At 41.9% G+C, this 26,175-nt stretch overlaps 1 protein-coding gene across 1 annotated transcript in view; it reads right to left on the reverse strand.

Annotated features, from left to right (window-relative positions):
• Positions 1-2,961: 2,961 nt before the first annotated feature.
• Positions 2,962-26,175, reverse strand: part of SPATA16 (spermatogenesis associated 16) — a gene marked incomplete at its 3' end in the record, with an annotated part of 78,791 nt that continues 55,577 nt past the window's right edge. Inside the window, 6 exon segments of the mRNA XM_080605440.1 lie at positions 2,962-3,039; positions 3,043-3,162; positions 14,528-14,611; positions 18,855-19,019; positions 25,385-25,497; positions 25,718-25,864. Coding sequence (XP_080461566.1) covers positions 2,962-3,039; positions 3,043-3,162; positions 14,528-14,611; positions 18,855-19,019; positions 25,385-25,497; positions 25,718-25,864 — 707 coding nt within the window.

The following is a 26,175-nucleotide window of genomic DNA, read 5'->3' on the forward strand; positions in this document are numbered from 1 at the left end:
CACTGGATGTCATGAGTCCGCCTTGTCTTCTTCCACTGGTGATGTTCAGTTTATTTCTTCAGCTGTACACCCATTCTCTTCAGACCACAACCTTGTATTTTTCAAGTGTTTTTTACCATACCCCTTTGAGAGAAGAGACTTTATAAACAGTGAAAGTGAGAAATGGTTATTAAGACCAAACCCTGTACCTTCTGTGAGTCATAATCAGTGTTAGAGCCAAGCAGTAAAAAGGTACCTAACACCTGAAGCAGCTCACTCTGCTTGTGCTCGTTGTCCCTTCCAGGGCTTGGTACAGAAGTTCTGGCATTTACAAGGAAGCAGTGATTACAACAGCAAGCAAAAGAGTTATAAGGCAGTCTTGGGGAGAGGGTATTTTTACTTCTTTTTTTTTTTTTCCCCTGTCTTTAAATTGGTATAGTTCTCTTTGCTTTTCATTGAGTGGTTTCAACTGACAGAAGTTGCTTGGGGCCAGTGAACCTAGCTGCCGACAGATAAATCATTTTTGTGACCAAAAAAATGATGTGATGGAGGAAAACAAATGCCCATCGTTCATTTGGAAACTAGTCTTTGAAACAGAAGTGACCTGAAAGTGGAACTCTTGGGTAGTGGTCTCAGTTGTGTCCTTGTGTGCAAGACAGAAAAGAGGGTGAGGAATGAAGTCCAACTGGTGCTGATTCCTGATGAGAGGAGCCATGGCGTACATCATCACCTTATAGAAATCCCCAGCTATGAGGCCAGGGAACCATTATAATAGGCCTGCAATTTCTTCAAAAGACAAGATTATAATTATAATAATAATTATTATTATTTTGTAGGGGAGCCTAGTGAATCACATGCTTTGGAAACTACGCTGCATGCAGCAAGCATCAGACCCACCCGCACACCCCTCTCCTTCCCACATCGTCCAGCCAAAGTGACGTACATTCATGGGGTGAAGCTGACTCTCAGAAAGCCTTGAGTAAAACACCTGCATGCAGATCTGGGCCTGGGAAGCTATGCAATACAGATGGGTATTTTTGGAAAACAGCAACCCCCTTCCCCGTGGCAGAGGCTCCTTTCATATTTCCTTTGTGGTGTTTCACAGATGACTTCTGACAACTGCCTTAGTGTATGGCTTTCTGGAACTAAAGGGTGCTGTAGCCAGCTGTTGGCCCAGATGTTTCAGACACCTAACAGATTGATTTGGGCAACAGCTTCTCTCTCTCAATGATGAATTGATCTGTAGTGTAAGTTTTTCTGCCCTACCTGAATGTCAGGTATCTGAAAGTGAATTGTCACATCTTGTCTCGGGTCTGGGGTTCCCACAAGGCCCCGCAATGAGCCTGGTACGCTGTGCTCAGTGCACCAAGATCGACTTTTTCATGTCGCACAGACTGTTTTCTCAGTGGCTGTGTCGTTTTTTCCCCCCAAAGATCACCTCTTTTCATTGCACTTTTTTTAACCTGGAATGATGAAAAAGAGTATACGTGATTTTGCATAAAATATTGCAGAATGGTAAACTAGTTTACATCAAATTAAGAGTATTTGCTTAAGAGCCTCATGATTTACCAAACTGTGTGTTGACTGTGACTTGATGATCCATGGGGAGCAGTCTTTCTGATTTAGTATGTGTCTGCTCATCAAAGATGGATGATTGCCACTATGTGTCATAAAACTTCATCTGACAAAACCAACTCCATTGCAAAATAATGCTGTCTCCAAAGGGCAATAATTCTTCGTTTCTATGTCCCACATGTCTGAGCTTGAGCTAGCTCAGATTTTCTCAGAAAGATTTCTTTATACTTTGTTAACGATGAACAAACGACTATCAAAGCTTTTGCTTGTTCTCTCTTAGTTTTAAAAAAAATCTTTTATGAGCAGCTAAAAATCTGCAGGATTTAGACTCCTATCTGTGATAAATAGATAATGGGAATTAAGTGGCTAAATACCTTTGAGGTCCTGGATTTTCAATTAAATCTTAATGCTCGACTGGATTTTTTCTATCTTTTTGTTTTAAAGTTACCTTTGAATGAGAAATTATACGGAACCGAATCCTATTTTCATAGGTTGAGGTTATTTTCTTACAAAGTAAATGCAGTGAAGGAAAAGGAAATGCCAGCCTTAGAACAGACTGCACACATCAGTTAAGGACGCCTACCAAACACCATCCGATAAGGTGATCTCTATTGAAAAGTAGGTCTTTTAAAACAAAATAAAATCTGTGATTCTGTGAAATAAAAAATTTTCATCTAATGGAGGAAAACTTACCCTTAGGGCACAGACCAGAGCAAAGGGCTCCAAGTTCTTAACCTGGAGCAACGCTGGGCTCTGTTTTTTGCTTTCTCTTTTTGTTTTGTCGTGTTCCTTGCACTCATCCTTGCTTCAGCTATAAGGTGCAGGCTCCCACGTGTCACCTTTTGCTAGTACCAATAGCTGTAGTATAAAACATTAATGTGGCAGGAAGACAATGTGAGGCCAAATTCCTTTTAGCTAAGGACGGGGGGGATGCCTGTCCTCGGCCCTTTTTGTGTGACAGCCAAGCCAGGAGGATTTTACAGGCTGTGGCTACAGAATATCCTCAGGTCAGAAAATCCATATGAGCTTCCTCTTGAAATTTAAGCCATTTTGGCCCTGTGCAAACACAGGCTCAGCTCTGTAAAATGAAGTTACGGGCTGCAGAGGTGCGGGCAGGTAGCTGGGCTGTGGCCCCAGGCAGTTTTCTGCAGTTGGCTCTATCTTGGCGTGGGTATAAACCATTAGAAGCCCTCCCCAGCTTTTTCCTCATGGATGTAGAGAGAAAAATGCACCACTGGGTGTTACTGTTTAAATAAACAAGACAATTTAAAATAAGCCTTGCGTGGACGTTTATTCCAGCCAGTTAAGGCTAATGAAGTGCAGGAGTGTCTTGCTAAAGATACCCCATAGCGAGGGGAAGGCTCATTAAGTGGAAAGGTGGCTTTTGCTGACCTATCTATCAAATATCTACAGTGTTAATTTTCTCGTTGGCTGTGTGGCCATGTCTTTAGGGCTGGTGAGGGACAGCTTTGTATTTCCTAGGCTCTAATGTTGCTGCGTATTTTGAAGCCTCTTCATTTTCGTTTTCTCCCTCCTAGCTGCTCTCAGCCTTTTGTTCTTCAAGTAACTGTCTTCTACTTGGTATAAGAAGTCTTCAATTATTCCAATCTGCAATTACAAAGGAGTGTCAGAATCATGTCCCTTTCCCTGCATAAAAGCATTAGAAACTTTGGCAATTAGTTTATTTCAGAACTAATTCTCATTAGAAAAAAAACCATGTGAAGGCACCTCTCGTACAATTGGCTGGAGTAATGGTACATGATTTAATAATTTTTTTGTCCCTTTCTGTTTGGCCTTATGCACGCACAGATTCAGTTCTGTGAATTTGGATTCAATTACTTTACTGCTGTGGAATAGACTTCTTTCATTGAAATCTGTGCATTGAAAACAGAAATTTATCACAACTCTGTCTTTAAATGGCATTGAAAAACAGCCACTTTAAAAGGAAGGGATGATGAGGAAATTAATCTCGGGCAAGTCTTTCTTGATAAGGAAAGAGAACAGAAGCTTCTGGCATTTATATGCCAAAAATCAGCACACGGAGAAAAATGAGTATTCTGCATTGCTATGGCATGAACCATTTTTCTATTAAATCAAAATGAAGTTCCGAATAAATATGTTTTCCCATGAAATATAATTCACTGGGGAATGTAGTAAAAGAATAGATGACCTGTGTCCCCCCCAAATAAAAACATAATTATTCTAATAAAGAGTACATTCAGATAGATAAATTTCAATGCAGGGCTGATTTCAAAACTGAAAATAAAGGTTCATAACCAAAAATAGATATTAATAGTACCGTGTACAGGTATTCTGTGAGCACCAGGCATTCATAATCTCATGGCTATCTCTCCCCATGCCCTACCTTTATTCATAATCTGTGTCAATTTTTGTGATGTGCAACGTTCCTGTATGGTGAGGATGGGAACCATCTCCCTTCGCACTGAGTCTTGGGACCCAGACCCTATATAACGTGAGGATCTAAAGAATCAATCTTCCAATTGCATCTTAAGCTTCAATCTTTAGAAAAAAAAAAGTCCTAATCTATCATCCTGACACTCATTCAGTGGAGCATTGCTTCTTTAGTCACAGCGCTGAGAAGCTGGCTGTGAATTAATCTGAGCGTGGCTCACTATTGCATTTATTTGTATATTTTGCCGTTATTTATTTGTATATTGAGCCGTTAGGAAAGTGCTCCCAGCCCCAAGCTTGGAGCCGTGCGCGTTGGCGAGGGGCACGCGTGCGATGGAGAGGCCATCAGGCAAGCACCAGAGCTCGTGGGCCATTACTTCTGCCCCTCTGGGGTGCTGAGGGCACAGGAGTTTGTCCTCCTGCTCCCCACGAGCTTGCAGGGGAGCAGTTTTATCCCATGCTGGTCACCCCGGTGGGCTTTGCTCCTCCACTGCCAGGAGGGCCGCTGCAACAGGCGCCCGCGGAGGTTGGGGCTGGCTCTGGCGTGACGTGCTCACAATGTGAACATGCAGGGGATTAGGGAAAGGAATCATTATGCTAGCCTCATTTTTAAGAAGCTGAAATAAAAGCTTAGGAAATCATTGATCTGCCAAAAGCAGGCAGGAAGTCTGAGAAAGACTAATCGCTTGGTGCCAAGCTCCAGTCCAGGGGCTCAGCCATAATAAAAACAACAAGCAAGCCCCCAAGGCTGTTCTGCAACAGACCAAATTAAAATGTCTCTGTGACTTCTGTGATTATAAGGAATCTGTTAGATTTTTGGGAGTAGAGCTCGTGTTTGGCCGAGCACAAAGGGTGTGAAGAGGCAGGGAAATGGATCCCAGGCAAGTCGGGAAGGGGCGAGGGAGGTCCAGGAAGCGAGCAAAAGCCCCAGCAGCTCTCCAGCGGTGGCCAAGCTGCTGGTGATGCCACCAGAGAGCACAGGGTGGGATGGTGTTCCCACCAGGGCTTGGCTGCTGCTGTGTGCTTTTCATATTTATAGAATACCTGTCAACTCCAGCCCCCAAAATAAGTTCTAATATGGCATATCAGGGGTGGAAATAATAGTTGCTTACATAATTGCAATGCTACTGACACAGCTGATGAGCTGATGATGTTATTTGCACAGCAGTGATGACATTCAAACCCTCGCTGACTTACAATTACACTGTATGCGCTGAGCCCTGGCATGATTTAAATTACCACACAAACACAATGAAAATACAGTCTCTTGACAAGATAAAGGGGGGGGGGGGCTTAAAAATGTCTTTTTGGTGGCTGCAGTGTTCAGTAGTGCTTATTCATGGCTTTTTAGCTTGCACATTTCATTTTAAGAAAGTAAATTGGAAGCATTATGTTCTGCCTTTTTGCCTTGATTTAAAACCTCCCCGTGCCCGCTCTTCTGCTGTTTGACTGTGGTGAGCCACCTTCAGGGCTCTCGTTGGGAAATGCAAATTTTTAAAATCAATAGCTTCATTTTTTTTTCTCTCTCTCTCTCTCTCTTTTTTTTTTTCCCCCAATAAGTGCTTAAAAAGGAATCTGTGTGGATGGGAGTGTGCAGAAGGACATATGTCACAGCCAGCCCCAACGTGACTAGCGTAGGGAAGCGGGTTTTGGAAAAGTCTCGCGATTTACTCCCAAGCAGAGCAATAGCTGACCCCAGACTGCTGCTGAGCCTCGATCCCAGGGCTGTATAGCCAAACTCTGCAGCCACTCTACAGGTTGAAGTGCCATTGTATATTCTAAAGCACCACTAAATCCCACCACGGGAAGAGCCCTACAGGACTTGATTCACAGTGGAGCGTTCACTGCCGGTGTTGCCAGCGATCCACACGAGGATTCACCCTGCCCAGGGATCAATGCCAGGTCAGTCCTTTGCCCTTCTGTACATGGGTTATGCTGTACGTGAATTATAACTTCATGGGCTTCTTCTCAGTGTAAGTTATCGAGTTGCTTGGTGACCTGAGTACTAACGGAGACAGTTTGGGCTTCAATGTATTTTAATCCTCCGCTGCTAAGACATCTTATTTTCAAGATATCCCAAGTATTTGCTCCCCCAGGTTCTTCCAGCAGCGCGGCGGCAGCATTTCTACTTTGGTTAAATATCTACAGACCAGGCCCAGCTAAAGGCTGCCCAATGCATCACAAGTCGCTCCTGTTTCTCCCTCATTTCTGGCTGCTCCTGTCCCTATTTCTTTCACTGGGCTTTTCTCTCTCTGGTCTGGCCCCTGTGATCAGCTGGAAGGAGCAGGGAAAAAGGAGGTGGATAGTACAGAGAGCAAATTAAAAGAGGTGAGAAGCATTGCCATGGGGCCAGCCTGCGGGATGAACTGACTAGGGTCTCATCAGGCAAGGCAACGTGTGGTTTCCCTCTGGCTTAGGATCGACCCAGACCTACGGCAGTTTTTGAAAGTGACTTTACATACGTCCACACAAAGGTAAGGAACAAGACAGGCCTTGTTTGCAGCATATAGAAGCATTTCTGATCTTGTCCTTCTGTAGGTGTTGTCCAGTGACGGATAAAGGGGAGCGAGCTGGCAGTCCTGCTCTCGGATGCTGTCCTGATTCCCTCGCGGCACGGAGGATGTACAAGCAGCACCTGCTGCTGCAGCTGAACTGCAACCATCAGAAGATTTCAGCGTAAAGGACCTCTGGAGGTCGTTAAGACCAACCTCCTCTGCAGAGCAGGGCTTCATGGGGTTTCCCCTCCTTTTCTGAAGCACCTACTGCTTTTCTGCTAGTGTCCAATCAGTCACTTCTGGCTTTGTCCAGATGCATCTGGTTTTGCCCTGAAAAATGCACAAGGCTAGTATATTATTTGCTCTTCCTATGCACTCACTGGGATAAGACATCCCACATATGGTTCCTAATTACGTGATATGTACCAGCTACGAAGAGAGGCCACAGAGATACTATCCATCATGCAGGGTGTTTTTGTCCAAGTCCTGATGGGCCACAGATGTCACGAAACTTGTCAACCTTTGCTGCGAGGGGGCTGTTCCAAGGAACAGATGCCCATGGTCGATGGCTTGCTGATGGTCCAAAGGAAGCTGCATGGCTTGTCCAAAACTGGGGGAGATATTCTCATCACAAACTAGCTCATGTTTTTTAAAATACTGGCCTGAATCTGAATATAAATACAAAGATAGCAGCAATAGAAGAGTTTTCACCAGAAGAGAATTGCTGCTGAAGAGTTTAGAACAGCACAAATGAAAGAGCCAGGACAAAGTCCTGAGGACAAACTCATGTAGGAAAACAACTGCTTAAAAAAATGTAGATAGAAATGCAGCAAGCAGACGCTGTAAACTGTAAAACTGTAAAAGTATGTGTTACATGGATCCAAGTGTATACAGGCTCTATACTGCCTAAACATCCAAACTACTTAAATCCTGACACAGACTGGGGGAGTCAGTGTGAAAGAGGAAAGAGGTGCTTTTGAAAATGTATGCGGGAGCCATAAATAACAGGCAACAGCAAAAAGGATTTGGGGGCATAACAGAACCTATTCCTATTACTCGGGAGCTCTTAGTAATAGAAGGCGAATGAGCTGCCTTTAAACACGAAGTACCTCTCCGTGTTTTCCTTTGTACCCCAGAGCTACTTGCCGAAGCACTCGTTGGGCTGAACGAAGGAACCAAAGGAATGGTATGGAAAGGGCCTGGAGGGTGAGCAGGGACGGCTGTACGGGGTGTGGAGGAAAAGCTGAGAACATGCCACAGTCGTGATTTTACGGCTTGTGTGTTAAGTGAAGCATTTTTGAGCTGCTGTGGTTGGTTTTGGAAGGGAGTTGGGTTTGCACATAGCACATCATCTCCTGAATGGCCACGGGCAGGCCAGTGTCGTTTCCCTACGTTTGTCTGGCGATGGAACCCACTGACCGCACAATTCTCGCCTTGGACCCGCTTTTGGAAATGTTCATAGCTTTAGATGCTGGTGCCAAAGATAAATGTGCTGTCCCTCACGCTCCATTTCTGCAGTTTCACATGCCTTGTGTGCATGCACTGCCTTTCTTTAAAGAACGAGGTCTGGCAGACAGCGCTGTCCACATTTCTACCCTGAAGGATGGCGTTTAGTGAAACACTGAAAAATTAACAGGGTCTTAACACATTAGCAAGGCTCCAAAGCTAAAAGCAGACGGAAGAAAGAGTATTTGCTGATGGGCAACTGAATAAAAAAACTGTTGATGCTGGTAATGAATTACATTTATTAAGCACCTTACAATGGAGATGGTCCTTCAGTACTTCACAAGCTCTCCTGAATCACACTGTCCAGCTCAGTGTTTACTGCGAGCCGTCCTGTTGACGCGTGCTATCTTTCACAGCAGTAACAATACCTGGCAGCAGGTGTTTATAGGGCTGGAGACCTTTTCTAGCGGAGGGCAGCAGGTAAGCTGACTGCTCATGTATAAGTGACAGCATGATTAGCAAGGGCTGGGGAAATATTTGTCTAAATCCGTATGCAGGCACTGTTAATGTCCAGAATCGCCTGTGATTTAACTGCCAGGCAGCGACAACCAGATACATTATTCTGATGTCTGAGACATTTACTGCTCAACTGCCATATTTACTGGTATTTAAAATTATCCCATTGACTTATCTCACCCTATGGCTTGGTGGAATAGACCAGAGCTTTTCTTGTAACAAAACACTCCTTCCCACTTGCATTACCAGTACTTTTGTTGTAGCTGTTGTTGTACCTACGAATTATGGGTATAAGTGCCAAATTATGGGTATAAGTGATACATGATATTAGACAAATTGATTTGGCTGGAAAAAACAGACCCTCCTTCCCTCCTCTCTTTTCACAATGGGTCCATTCATTTGTAAAACGCCCGGCTGCATCACGGCCCTGGGGAGAGAGCAAACCAGGAGCCACTTTCCTTCTGGTAGTGGCTAGCCATTCCCTGGCTGGTTCAGGAATAGCCAAGCTGAAGCACACCAAAACAACGTGGGAAACCTGCCGGCTCTGAGAACAAGCACCGTTCCCCGTGGCTGTGGCATGGGCTTGGGTTACTGCACAGGACCCTACAAAGTCACATACAGCCAATAACTGCTGCAGCAGCCAGCACAATGCTATTCAGCAACATGTCCACTTCCCATCAACAAAATACGAATCTCCCTCCTTGCTCCTCTGGCTGACCAAATGCCTGGCAAGTCTACGGCCCTTTTCCATGGCTTGGTTTTCAATTAAGAGATAATGTCAGTGGAAGAGCACAGGTCATCAGATAGTGTTCCCCTGCTGCTGCAAAAGGCAGAGCTGCAGTAAGCAGAGGTCAACTACTGAGAATCTGTGTGCCAGGCTAAAGAATTACATAATACGTTAGGCTAATTTTACTTCATTTTATATTCACATATATTAGTGCAGTTTTTGTTATATACTTATCCTTATGTAAGTTACATCTGTTCTTTTATTCACTCATCCATGTTTGCTCTGTTTTCAGATTTATGAAACAGGCATTCCACTGAGCTCAGCAAATGATGGGCATAATAACTTATCTAAATTGCAAAGTATGTGATGCCCTTGAGGTAAACTCAGATGTAAAGGTTTTATGAAGTGTCTCACATGTAGAAGTGTAGGGAAGTGTTTATTTGCCAACTCCTGTCTATCCTTTGGCTGTTCAAATGATGTTAAGAGGATCCTATGAAACCACTATGAAAGCCTAGGGGCTAAATGGAGGAAAGAAGTAGAACTGCATTATTATCTTCACAGAGCCAATATGGCACTTGCTACCTTATTGGGCTCTCCTCTCTCTGGATGTCAAAAGTTTATGGTTGATGGGCTCTAAAGTATCTATTTATTTAATGAAATGCCTCTCACTGTAACAATATTGTGAGGCTTTATTAATGAATTTATTGTTATGAAACAGGAAAACAATCCCCCTTATTCCTTTTCTTCTCTTACAAACCTGCAGAGAAGTGAGGGCTCTGTAGATTAATGGAGGCCCCTTCCTACCCCTTTAGGTATCTTAGATACCACAAACCCCTCCACCTGACCGTAGTGGCTATAACATGCTACAATGGCCATGCAGAGACCTGATTCCTTGAGTTATTCAGGGCCAAGCTTGATCACTACTCCCAACATTCATACTCACGGCAGATTTCACTTAAATCTGTAACTCTGTTGGAAAAGCAGCTAGCCTACAGTGGCCAGACCTGGCTATTACAGTAGTGCCCCATTTCCTTAAAACTCAGTGGCTGCAGTACTCTTGTGGGACCAAGTTGAATTATCAGGGTAATTCCCCTCCAACTCTCTTGGAAATTTCCTGTTCACTGCTGCTGAGCCTTGTGCATCAGAAGTCATTGCTCAAACCGCTGGCCTGTCTTCCTCATTAGATTAATAAATTCAAATGTTATGGAATTAAAAAGAGAATTCACACTTTAAAATCCAGTAAGAAAAAATATTTTTCTGCCTCTGTTCACTGGTGAAGACTTAAGCCCCTTTATAAGATAGGCTATGATGCTTTTCCCCATAGTGTTTCCCACTGTCTACTTTATGAGGAGTTTGCATTCACAAGGATGGCTTCAGAGAAGTCCCTTCTCATAAAATGCTGATGGTGTGATATTTCAGTACCTTCAAGATTCAACCTATAAATTTGGACAGAGCCAGTAATTAAAAAAAAATTCTAAGCCTAGTATGATGCCTTGCTGTAAGCCCATCAATCCGGGCACCAGCAAGCTCAGTCTGGGAATTTTTAGGAATACATTTGTTCCTGAAGTAGACTGGGACTCCTTCCCTCCCTTACTTGCTTGATGGGTCTTACCCCCAGGTGTCCGGGTTTCCCCGAGTTGCTGGTACACAGGAATATCACTGCCTCCAGCCCCGGCCAGGCAGGCAGAGGGCAATGCACACTTCTCAGCCTATGGCAAGTTGTGCTGGCAACTGAAACAAGTCCCTCAGGGAGGGCAAAGATGGGCCATGGGCAAAGTTAAATTGCTGTAGACTCACTGCAGTGAGTGTCATGATGTATATTTGAGAATATCCAACTACCTGGACACATGGAGGGGTCTGAACTACTTGGTGGGTCCCTGTGAGCTGGGGAGCGGGGACATGGCCAAGCAGGGCACAGTGAGCTGCCACCCACCAGCTCCATCCCATGGACTTGCTGGCGGCTGGTGGAGGGGCAACTGCCCCGTGTGCCTGTACGCAGCGATACCAGCTCAGCTCAGGTTTATCCAGGGAGCTGCATGTCAAAGTGTCTGTAAAATCCCAGAGAACAGGCATGAAAGGGATTTGGAGAGGCTGGCCCAGCCCACGTTTCCTTTCCATTCTTCGAGGATATCTAAGATGTGGTTAAGCCTCTGCAGCGGGGTGTTTCTTAACCTCCCAAAGTAATCTAGGCTGCCCTGGGTCAGGTCTCCTTGTGGCTGCAGACTCCATAGCCTGCTAATACTGAGAAAGGCATCTCCTGAGTTGTGATGTTCCCTTTTCTCCAGCTAATCACTGGGTCATTTTTCTTTTCATTGTATTTAAAGCTTCTGAAAATAATTAGCCCATTTGAAAAATTGGTTCGCTTAAAAACATAAATTTGTCAGTGAATTGGGTGAGCAGTGCAATGCCCAAAACACTTGAAGCTACACATACATTACTACTTTGTCACTGCTGTAAATTCAAAATTGCCCAGATTAATTTCAAACTAATTTGATAAACCCTCCACTGTGACAAAAGGAAAAGTGTTTGGTTGTCAGGCTTTGTGCCCTGGTATGTCAGATTTCAGCCTGAATGAATTTTTTATGGCTGACTCTGGAATATAAAACTCTGAAAACAGTGGTTTGTAGCGGCAGTTCTGACAGACCCTTTAACCGTTTGGAAAATAGGCACAGCTATAATTCTGCTGCATTAGAGAAAAATTTTGAGTGCTTTCATTAGGTGCAACAGCTGTTTCTATAGCAAGAGCCAAACTACACTGGTGGTAGCGTAGCTGTCAGCTTCTCAGAGTTTTGCACTTATAGCTGATTGTATAAACTCCTTTATGTTCTTTTTCACTTTCCAATATATGTAAATTAATTCAACAGCAAAATTACAATTAACTACCCTGTAACTAGATCTATGTGAAGGTTCTTAGCAGGCTCCTACAATCAGTGACATGTGATGAGCGAATGGAGAACCGCTGAACTTTTCAAAATGGTTCTAGCACAAGTAAGTGACAGGCAATAATCCATGCCACATCAGTTTTCTGTTACCAGATTTAATCCTCTTTAGTAATCTGTTAGGGTCCTTTAACCTGGTGTAACTTTCTAAATTAGAGCTGATTTAAGTGAAACATAAAAGACAAACAAACAAAAAAACAACAAGCCAGACTCCCTGAGTACTTTCCTGCCTCCTCTATTAAGAAAGAAAATTTCTCTAGGAACATGCTGATTATGCTGGAATTAAATTTTGGAGAAAAGTAAAGTAGAAAAGAACTATCTGATGATGCTCTCCATTTCTTTGTTCTGAAATAATATATAAAAATATTTTTGTATTATGAAACAAACAGTGAGTTCTGCTTGGAACAAGATGCCCCAAATCAGATACAGTTATTCAAGCTGTCAAAAATGAAATACAAAATTATTTTCAGAATGCAAACAAATTTTGAAGCACCACATTTTAAAATGCAGAGAGCAGATTTTCAGGCATTGAGCAAATTTTATCCCTAAATATAGAATTATGCACAGCTTTGTGTGGCGTAATTTGGGATGCCAGTCCATTTTTAAATGTTAGCTTCATTTCAGTTAGGATTATACTGAAAGTTAAAGTATCCAGAGAAATATAAAAGATTTACATCTATATGTACAAATACATCACACACACAAAAAAGATGTTTTACTAAATTTACAATGAAATATTAGCTGGTGTCTGTTGAAATATGTGGGAATCTTTTCAGCACCACCAACAGACTTTTCATGAACCTTTAATAAATATTTTGATATTGGTGTACTTAGTCTAACTTCCAGCCATGATCTGTGGAACAACCAACTCTGTGGTTGTTCAGAGTTGTGAAAATCTGGCTGGTTATTTCAAACACCTAACTGTGAATTAAAATCCCAGCTTTTGGAAAAAACAATTGGAAAACTTTGTATCTAATACTGAAGTCTGTTGTCTGAGAAAGAGAAAGATAACTGCCAAAGAAGCAGAGGGAGGAAGTTATTTGTCAATATACTATTCACTCTTTGCATTCATATTTTTATCAATATTTAGTATATATGGCAGGAAGTATGTATGCAATTGATAAACGTATATAATTGCATGTATTTGTGTTGCAAAAGCTTCTCACACAATCTGCAGGCAGGTGTGAGATATTTAGAGAATATCCTGGTGCGATGGAAAAGCAATGGGAATATTTAATGTTTGCTTTACGTCATGAACATTCAAAAGAGATGTAACCTAGTTGTTCTATAATTTTTGGCATTTAAGTTCTGGTTACTGTCACCAAATATTCTATACTTTGAAAACCTTTTTTTTAATGAGCCACCTATGTGACAGCTCGAGGAGGCATTATACCTGGTCCAGCTCACTCTCAGAGGTGATGCCTTCTGAAATTTTAATCCTAATGACTCATAAATCCTGGCTCTGAACATCCCTAGACCCTCCTGTCACTTGTTTCAGACACCTCTGTCCCATTTGCTTGTCCTACTCACACTGATGCAGCGCCTGCAGTTTGGGTTCTCAGCATTTTCCCTGAGATTTGACTGTAAACCCTAAGTATCACAGTGGAACAACATCAAGTCCTGTCAGTGCCATAGTGCTCTGTCAAGTCTTGTCAGTGCCCTGTTGTCCGGATGTGGTACAGAGTGAGCGTGCATCTGCCCGGGGCCCTACAGAGCTGCGAGATTCAGTGTCAGAGCGATGCTGTGACCTGTTAGCAAAATTCTCCCTTCCCAGTGATGCATTGCCATCCTGCTCTCAGAAGGGGCTGAATGTCAATAGTGTTGAATGCCCAGAGTGAATTGCTTTGTTTTGAAAGGCTCTGTGCAAATGTAAGATTCTCCCATTACATCCCAGCCTGACCTATTATTCCCTACATCGGGTCAAATTCCTCTGCACAGAGAGCCAACACAAGGCTCCCCGCATTTCACAAATCCTGCAAGAATTACATTGACCGGTTGCTGAGCAGAGACTCCAGAGAAGCATTTACATGTCTGTTACATCTCACATCACCAAAGCCTCATTTGAGCTCCACTGAGGGACCTCATTTGTTGGGATGAGTTTTATTCCCTAACAACTCACCCCAACCATTAGCACAGTACCCATATGACAAAGATGGAAGAGAAGCAAAATTATCAGCCAAAAATAAGCTATGCAGATTTCTTTTTCATTAGATAACCACAAGAGACTATTAACATGGACAAAGATCAGCCATAGGGGCTAAAGCAAGAAATGAATATGTATTTGTGGTTAGTGCCTGAGTGCTAAGAGAGTTCAAGGCCCGCAGACAGCTTTCAAATGGCACCTACTTTCTTTTCTACCTTTTGAACAGCTCTGGCTCAGGTGGACATATACTCCCCAAGGAACAACATGCTCTTCTGCCCCTTCTGCAGGTTTTTACCTTCTCAATTTTATTCCACACACGTTCTTTATCACTCCTTCTTCCTTCAAGGGTGTCCATGGCATCTGCCATTAACGACTGCAGCTGCGGCACCAAGATAAAAATTATCAGTGTGGAATTCACACAGAAATAACTTCTCTAAATACACAGATTAAAACCTAATTAAAAAATCATTTGTACGCTGATGATTTTATTACTCATCTTTCACACAATGAGCACTGCCACCTCATCTTTGCTTCAGCCATTACACTGTATTATTGTAGATATAAAATACTTAACAATGGGAAAAAATCCACTGGAAAATTTGTATTAAAGCCTATATGTTTCTATGCAGGAAATGTTTATACTTGGTTAAGGAAGACTCGGGTTGTAAAGAACAGAGGTTCCATATTTCATTCTTCAGCTGTCTGGGATATTCTGTGTTGTACATGACTGCTTTTTAGTATTTCTCCCAAGGCTAATGTGTCATAATTTAGGGCAGCATGTAAAACCACACAAGAGGACAACACTAAAGCTGAGATGCTTTTACTGTAGCTGGGAGTATCTAGCTCATTTTCCCTTCTTTTACTATCCTTTTTCTTTGGCAGACCCTTCCTCCTCCCCATCATTCAGCATAACAGACCATAAAAGCAAGGCTGACAATTTCTAGTGTAAACTATAAAAGGAAGCTGTAGGAAAATACTTGCTAATCTGTGCTTAGTGTTAGAGGGAAGGCTAAAATTCAGGCTTGTTGTGGTATTGCCTCACCCTGTACCTTCTCCACGCACTCGGAAAATGTTTTGGTCACTCTTTATTCAGTAACACAGGGTTGTTAACAACATGGGTTGGATTCAATGTTATCCTCCCATGGGCAGCCAGCCCCAGCACTTAGGAAGAAACTGGGAGAAACTTGTATTTAATACCTGGGCTAGTGCACTGCTCTGTTAGTTTTATTCCAAAATGTTTTGTTGTTTAAAAGGAGCAAACAATGCAAGAAATAGTTTTTGGTGTCTCTTCCCAAATTTGTTACACATTACCAGACTAGATAGACTGGATAATAATAATGAAGTGTAAGTATTCATACAGAAATTGTCTCTTTCTGCACCTAGTCTAACATGAGTACAAGAGGTGATGAAATTTAAAATGTCAATGTTTAGGCTTATCTGAGCAAGGATATAAACATGCTATCTTGAGATTCAGGGAACAGACTTGTATTTCCTCAACTTTACCTTCACATTCAGGTTTTTGATGTTAAAATTCCCTGTCTGTGTCCCAACATGGGATAAAGGTATCTTTTGAATCTTACTTAGGGTCAGTTCCAGTTAACGCTGTGCTTGTGCAACCATTAAGTTGAATGTTATTGGCCAAAACATTTGATGAAACTTTTTTTTTTGGAAGTCATGCATCAGTATTCATGAAAAACAAAACTGCAAATTTCTGCCTCTGACTCTAATGTGAAAAGAGTCAAGACGCTGTCAGAAATTTTCCATCAGAATACTTTTATGACAGATAATCTCCTTCTATGAATCCAGAATAGACACAGCCCAGAGATTAAGCGTATTAAGGGCAGAAAGGGTAAAGCACAAAGTCTGCGTCAGAGCTGGTGGAGGGGAACAGGACAGGGAAGGAAGGGATTTCTCAGTGGCTGTCCTTGGAGCAATTCCTCCTGAATAGGTTGAACAGGGGTCACCGGGGTAGGGACTGGGACGTGGGTCTGCCACCCCCAAACCCAACCAAGCTGGAGACTTCACTGTTTTGGGCAAGGAGTTAAGCCAGGAAATCTGGCTCATTGTGAAAAGGGCCCTGTGCCTGCTTTGGGTTTAGTTTTCATCACCCAAAGTTTTTCACTGGCTCTGCTGGCAGAGAAAAGGTGAATGCGATAGGAATGGACAATTGGCAAACCAAAGTAATTCTTCCAAAGCTGATCTTTTTTTGGAAAATCCCTTCCTCCAAGGAAATTTTTTTTATTATTTTTTTTTATTATTTGATTTTAAACTGAAATAGTTTTTTTTTTTTTTTGACAAACATTCATCTTGATTAATCATGTACAAATATGGTGACAGTGAAATCATAAACTTCGGACATGTTTTGTTTCAACAATTCAACTGTTCAAGCTAACTGAGATCTTTATTCTCCCAGGGTCTATGAATAAATACTAATCTAAAAAGGCCTCAGCTCAAATTCTCTGTGCTATAGATTAGGACTTTATTTATTTAGTTACAGGAAGACATTTACAGAGAAGAGTTTATAACTGAAATGCCTTTGGGATCCTTGCTGTATCAGTGCAAATTGCACTGTTATAAATTCAACATGTTTTAAACTTTATGCAACTCATACTGGATGTGATAATAAACATTTGGCATCTTTAGCATTCTCCAACAACACAATTTAACTGCCTTCCTAGGTCATAAAGCCTTATCTCACCTTTCCAATGTAAAGTCAGAATGACCTCAGAGGAATTATTTTAAATTTTTATTAGCACAAGTGAGATTAGAATTTGGCCAGATGAGTCTTCTTCATAAAAAAATACCTTTAAAACTATTTAGATACCTCCTAGAAAGATAGCTTAGGAGTGAGAAGCAGGTGGAGGGGAGCGGGTGCTGCCATCCTGTCCCTGTGGCCACAGGCCGCTGCAGGCCGCCAGGGCCCACCAGTACAGCCCAGTTCCACCAGTGCTTCCTCCTGCCTGCAGTCCAGTGGAGGGAAGAGAATGGGGCCCAGGCTGAGCAACGAGGGATCTTCTGCTCGCTGTGGGATGGCTCAGATGAGCAGGCCCAGCAATGGGCAGCAATGTCGTGAGCTTGGTGCAGTCCCTCATGGCACCAGGAAGGGCAAGGGCCATTAATCATTCCCTGGTGAAGCCAATCTGCACATTTGTGCTTCTTAGCAGTGTGATGCCTGAAGTTCCCTAAAATATTCCAGCTACATGGTGTCTGAGCCTCCATTTGCATACACAGACCAAAGATATAGTTTACAAGGGGACGACAAGACAAAGAAAAAAATGAATGCTGAATTAATGCATTTTAATGCTCCAGATAGAATAGCTGGTAGAGATTTTCTGCCTTTTTCTTTTAAAAGACATTTTTACCTTTGGCTCAGCAAACAAAGCGTTCGTGTTTTGTTGAAAGATTTCGAGCCTCTCACTGAAATCCTCCAGGAGGCACCCTCACTCTGCCCAGTCCTGCCCCGACAGGCCGAGGACCTTTGTCTGGGCTGGCCTGCAGCCTTCCTCAAAAAGGTTTCCAGGGAGGTCAGGCTTGTGATTACTACATGACAAGATACAGGCAGCAGTTTAATAGCCTGCATCTAGCTTGTGATGTACTGAAAATATTGCACCCTGGAGAAAACCTATAACTGAAATATGTACCAATAACTCCAGACCCTTTAGTCAGCCTTGAAATGTGGGCCCGCTGAAGTTTAATACTGGCAAACTTGCATCAAAAGGAGAATATCTTCTTGCAACGCAGTCTCTTTGCTGTGTGGCTTCCCCTTCTATGGAGGCCAGACCTCACGGCCTAGCAGGCCTTGCAGCAGCTGCAGGCCTCTGCTCGCCATCCCCGGATCTCTGCAGGGCCACAAACACGTGTCCAGGGGCTGGCTTTGAGAAAACTGAGAGTCTTTAGAGGACCAAAGTCAGATCATCAAAACCTGTCTGCGTTTACATGTGGGAACTGGGGGAAGGAATTTTTTTTTTTTTTTTTTTTTTTCCAGGCTGAAATGTGTAAAATGTGCCTGAGCATGATCTCCATCCCTCCTTGTCAGGAAACCGAGCAGCCTTGTGGAAGAATAACCATGCACTTGCAGCACTTTCTAGTCGCAGGGTATTGATGCATTATCACGCTAGTAGTGACCCCGGTCTTGCCACAGCCCTGCTGGCATCACTGCCTTCACTTTACAAAGGGAGAGCCTGCTTCGTTCAGAGACAGGGAGCAAGTTGTAGATGGAGCTGGGAACAAAAATCTTTTTTCCTCCTTTCTCCTTTGTCTTTTGCTTTAACCAGATTTGGCCTGCTTTGCTGCAGGTGGCTTCTGATGCTAGGTATCTTAACGTAGCACAATCTGAATAATTGCAATCATTTTCCCAGACTGATTTGGGCAGGTTTGGGGGAAAAGAAGAGGTTTTAAAAATATGCCTGCAGATGAGTCATGCTGGTTCTGTACAAGTCATCCTTGCAGGTGATTAGCATCTCAGACAAGGCACTGCAGCAGGATTTTAAAACTACTTCAGGTCCACACATTCAAAAAAATGACTTCCAGAGAAAATTGCAGTGCAGCACTCTGCCCCAACCCTTCCCTCCCTGCCTTCCTGCCTGCGAAAGGCAAAACAAGGATTAGAAATGAATGCTCACCAGTTCAGCATCCTGCTGACTGATGTCCTGCAGATAGGGAATGGATGCTAGCTCAGCCATCGCTTGATTAATCACCTGGGACTGTTCCGTGACTCGCTGCAACCGGCCGAGGATGCTGGCGTAATGCAACTTCTCTATCACATATGAACACGCACAGAAATTGTCCTGTTCTCTCAGGAAAAGCAAGTGGGTTAGAGGAGAGTCACAGAAAACACACTTATCCTTTTGAGTCTTATGCCTTGAGGCTTATCTCCATATATATTTACGCTGGTAATACTATAAGCAATATGGCATCCAGCACCTTTAAGATAATGCTTCTGACAATCTTTATAGAGGAGAAAAAGACTTTTTTTCTACAATCTCTCTAGTTGTACTAGAAAAATAAATATGTAGTCATAATATATGTGAAGGGGAAAGAGCAGATAACAAACATGAATGCAATTTTCTCATTTGGAAATGGCTTTTCAATAATCCCCTCAGTTAAATATTATCTGACTTTTATGGATTGCTTTTAAAGTTTCAGGAAAGAGGTTGAGGAAACCGTGCAATGGCTAAGACTATGGTTTGTTTGCAGACTAGGGAAATCCATAGTTTTCAAATATTCAACCCTGAGGAGCTAAAACCTGCAGAGGTGGTCTCTGATCCTCCAGGCACGTGGTAAATTTTAAGTATGTGCATACAGAGGCTCAGCCAAGTGCTTGCATAAAATCTCAGCACCTGCTGAAGCGTTTGATGGATGGCAGCCCTACTACCATATTTTCAAAAGTGTTCTGATGCCAAAAATGCAAATGAGCACCCTACTGAGATTTTCAAAAGCAATTTGGCCTAGATTCTTGACAAAATGTAGCCATTGCTTATCTGAATGCTCAGCCATTCTGAGTGAAATTTCCATTCATCTAATCAGGGTTGTGAATGTATTTAAGTGCCTGAAATTGCAAGTATTGGCATAGATTTTCAAAAACACTTCCAGTATTTTTAGCAGACCTTTGTTCTGGCAGTACCATATGGTGGCGTGTTGATGCTGCCATTTACATACGCTTTGGTTCCCAGGTAGCTGATTCTAGGTCCAACCGTACAGTGAGCAGGGTGAATGGAAAGTTTTGAATTAAATTTATTTTTCAACAAATGGTGTCCTCCTTTTAAGATCAACTTCTCTTGACAAAGAGTCTTGATCTTTTGATCTGATCTTGATTTTGGTTTTGCAGAAATTTGCACTGGGAAAGCATCAAGTGGCTATAGAAATCGTTACCAAAATGACTAAGAACATCATTCTTATGTCAAATTTAAGTATTTAATAGCAATACTCTTCTTCCTTTATTTATGGAAACATTTTTATCCCTATTAATATTATATATAGCATAATTGTAAAGTAATATAAAGTAAAAGACCATACTTTGGAAGCTGCTGTCAGGAATTCAGCTATAATCTAGGAAGTCCAGATATGAAAGCAACTGAGAAAGAAAGAACTGAGCCAATGAATTTCCATTAGCACCAGACACTGCACAGGGAAGAGGAGCTCTGGTCAGCAGTTCTTTCAGTATTGCAGATAGCTCCAGTCAGCTGTGTTTGGAGAGGTTAATTTAAACCCAAGTATCACGGAGCAGAGATGCCAGCACGGTAGAAGATACCTCTTTTGAGAGAAGTGTGGTTTGATTAGTCTATTAATGAAAATGCCAAGAGCTTATTATTTTTCTCAATAAACATAATGGAGGGCTAAATTCTAAAGAGAGTAAACAACTGAAAAGGGAAGGGGGAGATAAAAGATGATGATAACAGAAGGACCATTGCGTATAAATAGGTACAAGTAATACCGGGGTGGCAATTAAGCTTCTCATAATTCAGGTTGAAGGTCTTTAGCATGTTACAGCAAGAATAGAAATATCAGAAAGCTCAGCTAGTTCTAAGGCAGATTTTACTCAATTTATGAGCAGGATATTATGTGACACAAGGGTGTATAATAGGAGGTGATTTGACTTGAGGAGCCAGGAGAGCTGTTCCAGTCCTACCTTCTTATGAACTTCTGTTGACCCATCTCTAAGAGGGGAGCCCAAGACAACTTGCTTACAAACTATTTTTATGAATTGAAAAGTCCTTTTCTGTGGGTCTGACCTAGTAGCAGTAGGATACATTAGGATGGAAAGGGATTTCTGTGATCTCTGATACGTGAAATTGTAAGTCTGACACAGTCTAGTTAGTATAGCAATAGAGCAAGGAACAAAATGGAGCCCTGTCTCCAACTAATCATCGGTGTGTGAAAGCCAGATAGCTGTGTCTCCAGAGACAGCTGTGCACATTAAAATAAGGAGAAGCAATCAGTTAATGAGATAGAGAAAGAGGGCTCTTATCAACATAAAATAGACAAACAACGTTTTAGATACAGCAAAAGGTTTTTCCCTGCTATTCTTGAAATCCACCCAAAACATTTTGTGTAAGTGTTAAGAAATGAGCATATTGAGTCATCAGCTGCAAAAGCAGGTAGAAATCCTCTCTCACCATGCTGTGTCTGTTGGGGGCTTCTCCAATGATTAAGAAAGTAAAAGCAAAAAAAAAACCATTTTTTTCCTTACTTGACTCCCCAGAAAAATATGAGAGCATATCATGTAGCTGTAGGAAACAAACTGGGCATCTGTGCCAACATGCACTCTGTGGACATAGCAATAATGTTTAAGTTTATATTAGGTTGGAAGTAAATAAATAAGTAACCAACATGAGTTTTTGTTTTTGTTTTGTTTTAAAAAAGGGGTACTAGAGAAAGTTGAACTTTGTCAGTGATGGTCTTTCAGTGACAATGAGAAATGCAGAAGGAGACAGTAAATAACTGCTATCAGGAGAAAAAATTCCACAGGGAACTGAACCACATGATGAGAATTACATGAACTATAGCAGAATTCAAGGGGCTACTAAGCTGCAGTAAAAAAATAATGAAGTGGCCAAGCAATCAGATGAAACTGAAACCAGCTCAGGAAGGTGCAGTGAAGGTTAAGTAAAGAGCAAACTTAAATGGAGACTTCAGTGAGAAAGAGAGTTGGCTCATTTAATAACGTGTTCCTTCATGTACTGAGAATTTTGGGATGGTAGCTCCACCTTTTGCTTTAATCTGTTCTTAAAAAAAGGAGTCATCGCTTATGCCACTTCTGTTTATAAAGTCGAATTCCTGAGTACCAGAAGTGGTAAAGAAAAAGCAAAGCGAAGTGGCCGGTCAGCCCAGATTTAAAGCAGCATCTGTCATATCCAACACACTTGGCATGTCTAACTATCATCTTTAAGTGCACCACTTTGCAAAGGTCTGGGGTGTCCCCAGTAGTTCTTGACAATTGTGGCATCTTTACTGGTATTTTTCAGCTCAAAATCTGAATGAAGTTATGCCTTGCAAAAAGCTCGGTAGTGTATTGCAATAACAAGCAGGAACATCCTTCATCATGTTTCTTTAATGCCCTTGGTATGCTCCAGAAAATATGTATGCTGAAATCTGTATGTAGTAAACACTTTCCCTCTATTAAAAAATAGACATCAAAACAGTGAGATCTGTAAGTGTACGCATCATGCTGTGAATCATATGGTAGGTTTTGCTCACCTTTATGAGATGAGCAGTCTAATAAGCCCCTCTGGCCACTGTTTCTCCTGTAAAGTAACATCATGTGCCATCGACACGGGACTACAGGAGGAGAAAGGCAAACTTGGTGCGCACAAAGCAGCAGAAATTACCCCAGTGAAATCACTTGATAGAATAACTACTTGTCATTGCTGGTAATCTTGGTTGCAATAACAGTAGCTGAAAGTCTGACTGATACCTTTTTTTAAGGCAAATAAAATAGCCTTTCTGTCATGGCCTGTGTTTCTGGGCAGCTGAGGTTTGTGGGGTTTTACCACCAGCAGCAGACAGTGCACAGGGGCCAGACTGCTGTGTCCTCTCTCACGCCTCTTGTTTTTCAATACATAAATGTCCCTTTGAGTTAAATGGGACTGGCTGTTCTTTATGAAGATGAGAGGGCAAATGAAAAATGCTCTGCTTTTTTAATCATTAGCTTCATGTCCTATCAACAGTGGCGCGTGTACAAATCATATAATTAACTGTAAGCTGTGTAGCTGCAAAACTGAGGTGGCAGAACTGACTTATATTAAGTGTGTTGCCATTGCTTAATAAGCTCTGCTTTAGCACTGAGACATTTCTGTGAAAAAAAAAAAATATCTGATTAGGACAAGCATTTTGGATTGCACATTTGCAAATGAAGAAGAGGGTAGAAAGGAATATTAAAAATAAACACATTCCCTTATTGTCTTAAAGTAAGTTGTAATACTAATGCCTGTATCTGAGGTTTGTCTTGCAGAAGTTTTAAATTTAGTTTGTGTGACGGATAGCTGGTGGAATCATATTTCTAGCTTGAAGAAAATTTTGGAATACTTTCAAGGAAGCAAAAGTGGCTAAATCTCTGCCAGGTCCATAAAGAGATTTTAATCACCAGTAGCAGAGCAGTTCTGGCTCTGTGCCTATCTGCATTATCAGGTATAATTCGCTTTGTCATTTTTCTCTTTGGGTCAGAGGTTCTGTCTTGCCCAGATTATTTCGGTGCTATGAAAACTGAAGGGATAGTGAATATGTTCCTACCAATAATGGATGTGGAATTGGCAGCTGTTTGTTCTATCTCAGTGATGATCTCTTCTGTCTTGGGGTTTTTCTTTTCTCTGTCCAAACTCCCATGCTGGTGCCCTGGTGACTGGTTATAAATCTGTCGGAGCATGGTTCAGCCCTATTACCCTGTTCTGCCTTGGGCAGACCTTGCCCGAACCACCTGGCTGCTGTGCTGACCTCCTTGAATAGAAGGCAAGTTTGCTGCTGGCTTGTGGTGCTGGGATTTCACCCTGTATTTTTGTTAACCTTCTTCTGTTTCAGCAAGAATATTTAGATGTCTGAGGTGGCGTCCAGAGCTGGTAGAAAATATTACTGTGTAGGAGCAGTGTAAATTTATACAGCTATTGGGGACTGGCTTGAGCAATCGCAGCATACCTCTCTGCTCTCGTCTCTTACGAAATCAGTTTGTTTTCTTTCCCCTATACCCTGGATGCCAGATACCATGTATCTCTGTTCAAACCATGTGGTCCCGTTCCTCCAAATTCATTTATAGAATAGGATAGTTTTAGGGAATCTATAACATATCACTTTCCAGAATTTTCCTCTTCCTGATATTCTTTAGAGACTGAATAACTGCAATACTGGAACCTCACTTCTGAAAACTCTACATTATACCAAAAGAAAGAATTGTGGGGTCATAAACCACACAAACAGACAAACAAACCCTGGAGTTTTACAGGAGCTTTGATGAGGACCAGGGTTTTATTCTGTACCCAGTATCCAATCCACCATTTGTTTATTATTCTAGTTTTGTAGATGTTGAAGTGCAATGCCAACGGCAATAGCAGATATTTCACTTTCCCAAAGATGCTTCTCCTACTAGCCTGCACATCAATAACCTGGGCTTTTGGTCATCCAAAGGAAGCATCCCATGGCTTCAGGAAAGGATGGGAAAGAAGAACCTGGGTGATTCCTAGTGGATGTGTGCCCTCAGCCTGCTCCACTTGCCTCGCACTGAAGAAGATGCTTTATGAGCACCCATTTTGGCAAAGCACTAAGCACCTTTACCTCCCACTAAGCCTGTGAGTTCAAGCACTTACTGTTTCAGCAGCTGCTCTCCGAGAGTAAAGGAGACATAGATCCCCCAAATATCTAGCTAATGTTTCTTCCTTGCTAGGAGTTGCTAAGTAGCAGTTCTTGTCAACCTCCTATCTGGTATCAAAGCCTAAGAATATAAATCCTGTGATTTGCTAAGACACCCCTGATGAGGAAATGGCTCTGATTCCTTCAACATACAGAAAACTAAAAAAACTGTTATTGCTAGGGAAAAAGCATTAACATTAGCATTTACAATCTGGGAAGGAGAGGCTTCTTCCACTTATTTTCAGGAGAATAATTTAAGAATTGAATTAAAACAGTCTAGTCTACATGCAAATTTGATTTTTGACCTTTTGTGCTAATCAAAAGCCATGGTGCTAAAAAGCTGTGTACATTATTGCAGAAAGTATGGACTAGAATTAACTAATATACCTTCAATATGTTTGTAACAGATTTGAAGGTTATTTCACATACTTTACTACATAGGGATCAGGATCTAAATCACTAGAAATACTTCAAGCAGCAATTATTAACTCTTGATGGAGAGCCTTGTGATAAGTGTAGAGTATTATGGGTATTAAATATACAGAGTAGTTTTGGTGGTTATGTGAAGTAGGGATATAATAGGCCATAAGGGTTTGAGAAAATTGTACGCAAAGTGATTTTAAACTGGGTACACTTGAAAAATTAGGGCTTCTTTTAAAAAGTATCTAAAACTCAATTGAACTCTAGTCCTAGCACAATTAGCTGAGCATTTCTGGAGTATGGGGAGAATGGACTACCCACCAAAAAGCGTACATCTTTCGCATGCACACTGACTTCTGCTGCTGCACACATGAGGAAATATTAAGTTTATACCCACCGTTAATTTGGTGCTTCTTATAAAATCCATGACTGGCACGATCTTTTTCCCAACGGTCTCCCAATGTCTTCTTGCTTCTTCTTTAGTGATAGGACTGAAAGGTGCTTTCCGGTCTAAGAAATGAAATCACAAACTGTGTACCTTGTTTATTCATCTACATTTTGCACAGAGGATCTAGCAGCATGACGGAGGTACACTGGAGGAGAGAGGCTGATGGAGTCTGAGATTCAGGCATAGATAAATGGGTCCTGAGAGATCCGTGGTCCCCCTCATTCAGTAAGGATTGAGGAGGTCACCCCTGAGCTATCACATCTAGTAAGCAAGTTGGCATACCTGAAAAGATTGGCAGTTTTCTACTTGACAGCTTTTCCAATATTTTTCCAATGTGTTTGTTTCTGAAACCCAGAGTTAGTAAGTACTGCTGGGGAGGAGGAGAGGACCACTCAGTTGTCTGTGGCAAGATATGAAGTCCATGAGGATCTGGAATATGAAAATGAAAGTAATTTCCACTGTCACATTTCTTTTCAGTTGCAATAGATGCTACCTTTTTTTCGAGGAAAATACAGGAAGTCTAAGAAGGAATGAAATGTAATCCAAAAAGCTTGCCAAAACAAAGGTGACCAAAAAAACCTATCCAGCTGTCAGTGGGTTTTGAAATTCCAGACTTTGCAACCTTTTCCATCAGCAGCGTAAATTTTGCTGATGCATTGGATAAAATATGTTTTTACACTTTTCGATGCTGATCATCCAATGCATTAATAATTCAACTCTTCATGAATGTAAGATCCTTA

This window comes from Anser brachyrhynchus, assembly GCF_964034855.1.
Source record: "Anser brachyrhynchus genome assembly, chromosome: 9".
In the NCBI taxonomy this organism is placed as follows: Eukaryota; Metazoa; Chordata; class Aves; order Anseriformes; family Anatidae; genus Anser; species Anser brachyrhynchus.